Source organism: Nesoenas mayeri (genome assembly GCF_963082525.1).
Source record: "Nesoenas mayeri genome assembly, chromosome: 5".
NCBI lineage: Eukaryota > Metazoa > Chordata > Aves > Columbiformes > Columbidae > Nesoenas > Nesoenas mayeri.
In genome coordinates this window covers 59483365-59495078 of record NC_137548.1, presented here as the reverse complement: position 1 = coordinate 59495078, position 11714 = coordinate 59483365, and the positions used below count along the sequence as shown (strand labels likewise).

The following is an 11714-nucleotide window of genomic DNA, read 5'->3' as shown; positions in this document are numbered from 1 at the left end:
TCATCTGCATTAAGAGTCCCTGCGGTGCCATGAAGAAAGTTCAGTGTTAAGTAAGATTCAGGCCTTGATTTCTGTAAGGGTCAGAGAGGGGTGGCTTTGTTTTCTTGGTTTTGTTTTAATTCTTTTTAAAAAATGTGTAAACACAATTAGTATTGCTTCCATTTTGATAGGCTACACCCAGTAGGGGCTCATATTACCCTCTCTGCAATTTATACTTGAGGAGTTTATTTGATTTTGGTATTGCTTTGTTAAGAGAAGGCACGATGACTCAATTAGAAATACTGGTAGGGATCCCGACCAGTTCTATCTTTACATCTTATGTTAAAAAAACAAAGAAAGGAAGGAAAAAAGAAGAGTTCCCAGACAGCAAAATTATGAAAATCACAAGGGGAGGTGCTGCCTAAGACTGCACTTCCATTGGAAGTGTAACCACCGCAAACTTGTATTTCACTCATCTGAATCAAGACTGAGACTAATTTCCCAATGGGTTAGAGTTGTGCTTTCCTTTTTTGTTCTCTTAGAGTTTGCAAGGCAAACAAACAAACAAGACTAATTATAATACTTTAACAGTCTGTCAAATAAAGCAGTTCTGTCGCTTACTTTTTAAATTAGTGCATTCATGGAGTCTTCTTTTTGTATCATTATCTCAGAAGAATAAACATGTAAGTTTAGCACAAACCGTAAAACTGTGTTGTAGACTTCAGCTAATCTAGTATCTTTCATTAGTAAGGAGGATTTGGGTGGAGGCCAAGTTAATTAAAACCAGAATAGAACTGTGTTCTATTCATATGAGTCATATAGCTCTGACTCACAATAGAGTCTGTGCAGCTAATGGGTTAATTTGTCCTGATAACGCAGAAAAAATGGAGCTAGAGGTTATGACACTGTTTGAACTGAGCGCTGGTTTCAGACAGCAGACGTACAAGGTTTTTATGCAATTAAGAATACAGATCTGCTCTAATGATGTCTTTTCTGTCTATTCAAGTGCCACTACAAACAGTTCAGAAAGCTCTGGAGGTACAGGAGTCTCAGAAATCCAGGACTGACACCTTCAATACTTTATTATTGTAACAATACGCACATGAAAGTGTTTAAGCTACTGCCACACAGAGGGAAGTCTAAATCACATGCATGTAACGCTGGCAATTTCCTCCTAGCTGATAGTCCTGCAGCACTTCAATGGGAAAAATTCTTCCCCAGGCAACCTAACAAACCCACACGCTCGCTTGCCTCAGTGGCCTGCTGCCGAGCACCTACATCTCCACCACAAGAAGCATGGTAAAAGTGGTAATCTTTTAAGCTAACAGCCTCTGGAACTCCTCTGGTCCCCTTTTCCCTGGGGACTGGCATTCCACACAAGTCTCGCTGCTAACTTTCCAGCTCCTTGTTTCACACCACAACTTAAAGGCACAGACAGGGTACAGAGAGGGGAACCCGCTTCCTAATCCATCCCTCTCATGATCTTCGGTGTAAAGTTAGAGAGGTTCACTTACCGCTTTCCTCCTCCCACATTCCTGCAAGGCTGTGAGCCTTTCAAGACAGGGACTGTTATCACGGCATGAATTCATGGAACTGTTAGTGCAACAAACCCTGTGGGCATGGCTATAAACCAAACGGCAATAACAAGCACACCTGAGTTCTATCTGCCTAAAACCTAGTGCCAAGGTTGAAGGCAGACGGCAGCATTCTGCTGCTCTGCAGCTGATTTAGTTATCTCATCTCCAAGGGCCTCTCAAGAGAAGACATAGATTATACTGGTTTTTCAACCCTCATGCAGGTGAAACTCTTAATGAATACAAGAGTGGACAAGAAGCATATATCTTTTATGAGCTAATTTACACAGTTGCTATAAGGGATCCTTTGAGGAAAGCAGACCTTAAAAGTAATGGTTTTGTGGGTGTAATTATATAGGATTGTGATAGGAAGTGAAGACAATATAATGCAGGCCTCAGTGTAAATGTGACTGAGGCTTCCCACGGTGATACGAATATTTATCCGTTTCTAAGTAAAACAGACTCAAAGAAACCACAAGGACTTTTCTCACATATTTCAAGTTAATTCAGTATTTTGCTGAATTGAGGCTATGGTCCTCAGTACCTTGCAAGTTTCAGACTGCATGGGAACATAGTATTATCCCCCCACCTAAGTACTGCCACTTAGGAAAAAAAAAAAGGAAAATTACATTAAAACAAACAAATAAAAAACCCCCACAAACAAACAAACAAAAACAAAATAGAAAAAACAGCAAGTTCTGGTCACAGTGATTTTCCCTCACCCCCCTGTATGTAATTTAATAGACCTCATCTGTTCATCTAACATAACAGTTATAAATTTGGCATGTGATCCAATGGACTAATCATTCAGAGACATGACTACAGTCAGCACCATTCGTTCCTCCCAGCATCAAAAGCCTTAAGCAGTGGATGGGGCTCATTAGTCACAGCAGAAGACTTGAGAGCCTCAACATGCTAGTTTAGTATTAATTTCCACCTAACTGGAACAATGCAAACATCCAGGAGAGGGAGGAACAGTTAAAGCATGTTTTAAGGCTTATTCCCAATAAAATTAAACCTAGTCAAGTAGGAAACAGTCTGTGCAGTATGTCACAACATGGAAGTCTCAGAAGGGAAGCAGAAGATACTCTTCCAGTTCTCCCCTCCCAGCCCACGTGTGTGCATGGCCCTTGGCAGATTTTCAGCTCTTCACCCAGAGTACAGGTACCAAGGTTGCAATCCTGGAAAATCTGTTTGAGCACCACCTTCCCCTGAAGGCATCTAAATTTCACCCTTGATTTTAAATTGAAAAATCCCCAGCATTTTATGCCTGCACATGTTTGAAGCTGACCCAGTCTCAATGGGGCTGAGTAGTTCTAGTTTTAATCTGGCTGGGATCCAAAAAGGAGATGTAGCACTTAATTCAGTACTTATGCTCAGAGAAGGCCCAGGAAACCTCGTCTGGCTTTACAGACAAAATGCAGTTGTGTCTGTCATTTTGCTAACACACATAAGCTTGAAGATGACATGGCGCTCACCGTCCCTTGTGAGCTCAGTAGGGATCAGGTAGGAAGGAGGGGATGAACCTGTTATTTGCTTTGCCTGAGGAAATGCAAACCCAACTCAGGCTGCAGGCTGTGTGGGTAGGAAAACCTTCTCTTGAGGCTGTTTCAACAGCAGAGTCCTGGAAGAGAGGAGTGAGTGACCCAAGCTCAACAGGAATTTTGCATTAAAACAGAGATGATAAGCTTGGTTCAGCTCCAAAACGTGTTTTGGTATTTTAGCACCCTTTGATTGTTTAAAACACAGAAGCAGGCTTTACAGGAGGCCCAGAAGACAGGTTCTTCCCCCAAGTCCTTTTCCACATCTTCAACGACCTAACCACCAGCTATGCTCCCTCTTCTGCTCTCCTTCTTCTCTGTCAGTTAATGTGGAATTACTTTGTACACAGAATTGCAACTTCAGTTTACGAGTTGACAGTACCCCTCCAATAATGCTAAAAAAGCACGTCACCTTAAATTCACATTGCAGGGTACGGCATTCTTCTAGGAAGGAGGAGAAATAACTCCCACGGCTGAGAAGGGTATTAAACCCAGATCTTTTACTTTCTGGGTGAACAACGATGAAGAAATTTAAGTAGCCAGATGGTGACTTTTTTGTTGTACTGCAATATTTGAAGAACAGCAAGTCTACTTGCTCTTGAGGACAAAATCCATAAAATTCAGGACAAAGGCCATAAGTGCATACGGTGGGGCTTAAGACTGTGGATCCTAAGCAAAGTGTGATACTTCTTCCAGCCCTGAGTAATAGGCTGGGACTGAAGAATGGCATTACAACTCACCCTGTCCTTAGTGTTCCCTGTTGATTAGGCAGCTCTGCTTGGTGGTTTCAGCTCTACAAGCAGACCTAAAGATCAAACACCTGCTTCTGTTTTCATTCCAGTAATTCAGTGGCTAAAAATGTCCATCTGTAGCACTTTAGATGCCTATATTTTTGACTGGTTCCAAGTTCTGCACTGAAGCTCCTGCATTAAAGGGTCACAACAAAAACAAGTTTATAAAAAAAACAGGCCTCAAAAATCTTCCTAAATGCAGTTATTTTCTGAAACAGACAGTTTAACTTCAATCATTTTAACAATTCACTAACATTTTGTTAAATTTCAGATTAACAAATTTACTCTGCAGAAAATTGCATTATACCCAGCTGCAATACCACCACTAAAGTGTTCAGCACAGTAACATTAAAGCAAAGGTATACTTTACTGGTTTGAGTCAAATACAGCATTTTCTTGACCTGCTGCTGTTAATCATTTCAAGCATATGTTTACATGGCTGTTTTTGCCAACCCACTTTCAGCTGTCACCAGCCCCCACAGAAAATAATAATAAACACCAAGTACACCCACCAAGAGGTAACTGAGAATAGGTTAGATGCATGGAAATGTCTGGAAGCTCCGAGAACATAAACCAGAAAACCTTGCTAATTTTTTTTCTCATACATCTCATGCTGTGACCCAACAACAACATACAGTGTTGACTTTCAGGTGCAAATTTTATTGTGGATCTTAACAAAGGTTTCAGAAAAAGCACAGGAAAAAATCAGCAATAGAGTGTCTCTTATAGAGTACACAAATGTATTCTGTGAAAGCCACTATCTCTGCAGTTGAAGGCAGCTTAATTTAAACTAACTATTATTTTCAGATGCACGTGTTGAGAAGCAAATTTTGCAAATATCCTTTATTCTCAATTAGTTTGATATTGAAATTGAGAACCAAATATTTCAATGACACTAACATTGTTGCAGCTTGTGTAGTATTAAAGTGTTAGACAGAAAAGAAAAATCCATTATTGCAAAAAGAAATAGTAACACAGAAAATATTGTCAAAATACATAAAATTAGCCCTAGTACACATTAAATGCCACAACATCTCTTTGGAAAATCTGTTGATGCTGAGGTATGCATAGTTTTGGAATTTTGGTGCTGCTATCTCCATTTTTCATGTGATACATCAACTCAAAATATCTTACCTAGAACTAATCATAAAGCTTTCTACAAAGGATTTCTTTAGTCTTTAACTGTACTTTAAGAGTAAAGAGAAAACCCACACTAATTCTTACAGTCTATTAGGGAACTGTGTAGAAAACCTTGCAAGAGGTCTTCAAGGCACTGTTTTCTCTTTGGTGCTTGGCACACACACAGGCCATTCATGAAGAATGTTTTGATAGGAAGACAAGAATAACAAAAACTAGACCTAAAGCTAGTATCTAGTATATTAAATATCATATACATCTTTCTCTAATGAAATAAAACCCATTACTTTTAAAATCCCTTCTGCTTTACAAAACTGTGGTTTGCAGTAAGGTTTCTGCTAAATTAATCTAAAACATGAATTAAAAAACGCACTTGAAGAAAACAAGAACAGAAGTCAACCGAGTAGCGTTTACCTCAATCTATATAGTCTGCCTGAATGTAAACCATTGCCAAGTACTGTAACTCTCTGTAAAACAGAAAGGACCAAAAGCTCTGTTGATTTAATGCCACTGGTTTACATGGAGACATGTCAATCAGCAACTTGGCCCACAGTCAATCGAAGCAGATGAGTGCCTTCTCCAGCACTCGCTGGTCCACTGGAATTCCTGAACTATGCAGCTGCAAGGGCTGCTGCCCCCCTCTAACAGAAAGGTACCTACTGACTAAGAAATGTAAAAAACTAGATACTCTGCAGTCTGCTTCATTCAATAAAAAACTTGGTGCATTTGTACTCCATCGGAAATATAAAGCAATCCAATTCTGCCTACATGTGTGTGTCTCAGGTCAAAAATTCCTTCAATACCTTTTTTTTTCCTTGGGCGTGTTCTTTATGGCAAATAAACGCCAGTCAGCTGGGAAAGAAACCTGAAAGAAGTTGATCTCAAGATATAAGGATTTTAAATAATTATTTTGACAATATCTTTTTTTTAATATACTATGAAGAATCTGTAGTTCCTCTTTGAAAAAATTAATGGTTTTGTGTGGTTGACAGAGCATGTCAGGATCCATCAACAGGGAAGAGATGTCCATCTCCAACTACAGGACAAATCTGAATACCATACTGCTGAATGCAATGGATGGATTAGAAGTCAGAGAAGCACAGGGAACTCTGTTCTTTGGGCAGCTTCATAAGACACAGCAGCAGAAGTGTTTTCTGTTTGTTTGGTACTCAAGGCAGGCTGATAACCTGCCAGTTTGCGGTGGACTCAGCTACCCGTGGGCCTCCATGTGCCTGAGCACAAACACAATGGTCTGGTGGATGAGATCCAAATACCACCATGAGCTCTTAAAGCAGTGGCTTGGATTCATACTACTTGGCTTTAGAGCCCAGCCAAAGCACTGAGATAGCTGCCTCAGGACCAGAGGCTCCCTCTGGGACCAGCAGAGAAACTGGCCTCTCCAAGTGACTGTTCATATCTTACATGGGCTAAATCCATTGATTTGGATCTATTTAATCATTTAAAGTAATTATAAATAAAAGCAGGATTGCCCTAAAACTTAAACAACTTCTAATATAAACAGTGAGGAAAATTCTGCCTTCAGCTGTACATCACTATAGACCACTCTGTATAAGGATAAAAGCATCACAGGTGTCCACAGAATTTGGCAGAGCTGACTTAACATTTCACTTCCCTGAAGGAAGGTGCTGGCTTACACTAATTGCTGAAGAGCAAACTATCTACAGTAGTATTCTATATTTCTATAGTATTCTGTATCAAAGCAATAAATATTAGATATAATCTCTATATTAGATTTCATAGTTATCTCATAGCTATTTAAATCTACACTGTCAAAAATATAAGCTGTGACCCACTCCTACATGGCAGCATATACTATTTGTGTAAATGTGTTAGAACTATCAGATGGGTCTATATTTACATAGGATACTCTTGTTTATATAGCAGATTTTAATTTACATAAATTCTTAACATAGAATAATTATGTAAAGGTTGGCTGCTGTTTACATGTTTCTATAGTTCTGCATAATTGCATTTCAGCATGAGAATTTCATCATTCTGTCCCAGTTTCATGGTTTTTAAGGATTGAAAACAGAGTCTGATAGACTTCAAAATCTCCCATAATGTTCCATCAATATAGCATGAGAATACTTATTTTCAAGTCCAGGCAAAAACCAGTTTCACTGTTCCTAACCTTCTTCCTTTACAAATATAAACCTACTCTTTAAAGAAAGTGCATTCCTGAAAACAAGGGCAATTAAGATGTTTTGGCATTGCTAAGATGTAGAAGAATATTTCAGCTGAGCATGATCTGCAGAAAAAACATAATATATTTTTAAATTAAAAATTACAATTACTACAATCTAGGTGTGCAAATTAAAAACTTACATGTGAAACATTAACATAAGGTGAGAATGCTGCTGGTATATACATGAGAAATTCTGTCTAAGTTTGCTCCAAAAATCCTCTGTTAATTCCTATAATTTAGCTTCTCTGATATTCAAGGTATAATAAAAACATGTTCATTTTCACCAAGGCTGAAATACCCAGTTGTTTACCTACATAAAAGGAAAATAATTGTTATCTTCTGCACCTCTAATTTCAGAAACTCAGTTAACAATATAGAGGCAAAAATACTTTTCAAAAGATATTAAGAATGCTTATAACAATTTATGAGTTCAGAGAACATTCAGGTATTGTCCTTGGAATTAAATATTGCCTTTCCTTTGCAAAAGTTGCTGTTTACTTCTCAGGATAATAATTTATGTGGCCCCTCAGCAGAAGTCAGTACCATCTTGTTATTAAACATCAGATAGTGTTCATCAAAGACAGAACATAATTGCTCGTCTTCCCTTTATGCTAATGTTGCACTGGAAAACTCTACATTAAAAAGCGCCCTGGAAAAGTGAAAAATGTGATGCTTTATATACTAACTAGCTGTTAGTGACTGTTCTTGCCAGCATTGCATTTCTTCAGCTGAACAGACTCAGGAGCTGACAGATCACTCTCCCTTTGACCTGTACCAGTTCTGCCACCACTGGGTGACTATTCACAAACCTCTTCCCTGCACTGGGTAGGCCAAAGATTTCTAAACAGTCGTCCGGTAATTCCTGCCTAAGGACTTTTTTCCTTACTGTGTATCCTGGGCTCCCAAGAACCTGTGGTTGCATTGGAACAATTATTTTAGAAAAGTATCTAACACTAATAGCAACTGACTTCTAGGAGATGATTAATTTACTCTTCAATTTAAGTTCGTGCAGTTCTTGACGATTAACACTCATGTCAAGCAGATTATATCAGCTTCTTTTTGGAAACATAACTGGTGCTTGATATCAACTCTAAGGGAAGAATCAAATCCTATTTCTCTTTTGTGTCTTTGTTAAAGCGAAACCCAAACAGATAACAGCTTACACTTAGTTACAATTAGAAAAAAAAAGTCCTTTTCATAACCATGTAAAACGACCACATAGCCTTACAGTGTAACAGATTCTTTGCAGATGAGACTAGTTTTGACCTAAAAGCAGTGCTTTTTGTATCTGAAAGGCTACAAGAATGTTTCTGGAAAATAAATCTTATTTTTTGTGTTTATCATTACGCAGTAAAATACATTCCTCATAAAATCAACTGAAGGGACGGATTTTAAACCCTATTTAGCAATAAATCTATACCTGCAATCTAGTAATCCTGTGTTTAAACTAATAAAAGAAAAACAAGCCATTCTTTTACTTTCTAATGCTATGTAATAATACAAATATTATAGAGAAACTGTATCATACAGGTATGTATGCAAGGTGTGCTTACGTGGAATGCTCAATAACACATATTTAAAGCAGAGTATCACATTTATAATAAGTCTGAAGGAATGAGTATCCATAAAATTCAAGCCTAACAGCACTGGAAATGTAAATTCATCGAGTTAAGTGCTTGAGAAAGTTTCTTCTTTTGAGCTGAGAAGTGAACAAGAGTATTTTACTGTTTCTCCCCATGCACATTTCTGATAATTAGAATGCAATCACCTTATCATGGGTTGAAAATACCTATATTAGAAAATATATGTATAAAAAACATTTAAATAGATACTCAGCGCCGAATCTTCCTATGATCGGCTTCAAAGGCTGATTTCAATTGAAGGTAAATCTTTTTTTCATTCTTGCTTCACCTACTACAAAAGAGTGTGAGAACAGTCATTACTGAGACATGAATTCTCACAGAAAATTCCCTAATACCTTCTGCCAAACCTTTTTCTTCATAATTTATATTAGTTTTAAATCTACTATGAAAATAGCAGTGCAAGAATAATCAATTAAAAATTCATCAGATAAATGGTTTAGTTCCTTTCAGGATAAAGCTGCAGAGGAATACCGATGAAAAATATGCTATTTATGATGCTTTCTTTGTTAACACTCCTTTATGTCCCAAGTCAACTCTTCATTCCACATTCCTGTATTTGGTAAACAAATTGTACAGTACTCTCAGTGTAGACTTCAAGTCACAATTTACAATATCTAGAAAAAAAAAAGACAAGAGGAAAAAACATTAGTAAATTCATTAGCTCAAAACGTTTTCTGAAAAAGTGCCTATTTTCTACTCCCTTTCCTTGCTCAGATCTATATCCATGAACATTCAAATCCCAAAGATACTGAGAACAGAGTAGAAATATAAATAAAGCACAGTTTTTAAACTGGCAACACAAAAAATGTTCTTTCAACCACTTTTAGTTATGGAAAGAAATGGCTACTGGTGCTGATGTAGAAATGTAACCAAGGTTTAGATGCCCATGAGACAAATTGTGCTTAGGATGACATATATTACTATGACTGAATCTTCACTTGGTTGTGGCCAAAAAGTAATGATTTTGAAAAAAATCATCATGCAGGAACCAAGGGAACTCTGCTCTTACGTAAGGATTGCAGAACTCAGCCCATTCTGTGCTGCAACATCCTTCATTAGGCCTGATTTCAGCAAGAAAGCTAGAGGCAAGTATAAATTTTCTCAAGATCTAAAGAAGCTAGGTATACAAGTGCCCCTTGAAGGCACTCCTGAAAATGCTTTGGGGTAGCTGATGTACATGGCTGCATGAGTCCTTAGAAACTCAACATCTAAAAGAAGGGATTGATACAAAACAAAAAGCTAATGAATACCTGCTGTTTCTAAGAGAAGCTGTTGAGAAAGTCAATATTATTTCACAAGAAATCTATAAAACAAACTGACAAGTACTACTGCAGCAGTCTACACGACTGCTTCAAGGAATATTCAGTCTCAAATAAGGACCCAGAATTGCCCTCAGAAAGAACAGAACAGAATAGAATAGGATTAGAATTGTCCTATCTCTTTCTGCTGACTGTATAGGAACTCCATCTCCTAGCTTTGCTTCTTGGAATTGGCCACAAGGGTGTAAAGCAGATGGTCTGCATATTCCCATTGTCTTCAAAACCTCCAAGTAAGCCTAGGAAATTGTGTATGTAATCATCAGTTTTGCCATCTGTGTTTATCTACACTGACGTTTCTCATAGATTGTGAAGGGATTATACTTCGAAGAATGAATCCAATTGAACCTACGCGTGGTGCCTCAAATTACGCAAAATTTTAAGAGTGAAAACACCTAAATGTAGATTTTATGCTGAGCCTATGCATGGTCATGAAACCACGGCCACATAGTTTTCTGGCTCTTAATAAAACAGATCAAAAATGCTTGTTATTAAACAAAGAGAAAATGCCAAAAGCTACAGGAAGGGTACATTGCTCCCACAACATCGTGTTACACTCTGCAGTACTGTTTGCATATAACTTGGGAAGCTTCCCCTTTCAGGCCAGCAACAAGCTGCACAACACTGTCATTTCCTAACACAGAACTTCACATGAATAAAGAGGCAGCTCTGACAGGTCTTCACAAAGTTTCCACAGAACTCCACCACCACAGCGGAATTCCACAGAAAGGTCCAAACAGAAAAGAAGCACGTTCCCAGGGAAAGACGAGTTATTTCCATTGCTACATGTGTTTGACTAACATGCATAACAATTTACTGGTCGCAATTTTCAAAAAGAGAAACTTGAGTTTGGCTTTGACATATGCATTTCAAGAAGCAATATGAAAAAGCTCAGACTGCAAATTAATTCGTTATAGACTCCGTATATACTGATGTTCCAGCCATTTTTAAAGTAAAGGTCACGGAAAGCTTTTTAATACCTTTTCAATAATATTGCAAATAACCCAAATAAACTGTTGACCCCATAAAAATCATTGGGTTTCATACTCATCTATTTAACTGCATTCTTTTTTCCACTAAATATGTTTTTCATATTCTAAAGCACTTTTCAGCATATTTTTTCCTCAAGAACCTCAAAGAAACAGTGTAGGAATGTAAAGAGTATTTAGTATACACATTTAGGGTAAGATCCTTTTCAATACTGTTTTGCTCACTGGAAATTTTAAGCACGGGCATTGTGCCCAATGTAACAACACATAAAACAGATGTGTTTTTCCATTCACATTGGGCAGGAAGTTTCATATTAAGCATTTCAATAATTGCACAAGAAACGTCTTATATATGCGCTGAAATATCCTTACGGTTTGATTTATACTGGAAAAATTAGCTGTCCCCTAGAGCAATAAATACCTGAAAAATTAAATGCCATAAGAATTTTAAACCTCCATGGGGAGTAGGGGATCACAGATACTCTCTGTTTTCCTTGGATCTCTAGATTTCACTATTTGCCCCTTCTCCCTTTGACTA

At 37.8% G+C, this 11714-nt stretch overlaps 1 protein-coding gene across 1 annotated transcript in view; it reads right to left on the bottom strand.

Annotated features, from left to right (window-relative positions):
- Positions 1–9306: 9306 nt before the first annotated feature.
- PARVA (parvin alpha) overlaps positions 9307–11714 on the bottom strand; it is a gene marked incomplete at its 5' end in the record, with an annotated part of 63754 nt that continues 61346 nt past the window's right edge. Inside the window, one exon of the mRNA XM_080345750.1 lies at positions 9307–9485. Within this exon, the coding sequence (XP_080201876.1) occupies positions 9409–9485 (77 nt within the window). The 3' untranslated portion in view covers positions 9307–9408. The remainder of the gene's footprint in view (positions 9486–11714) is intronic.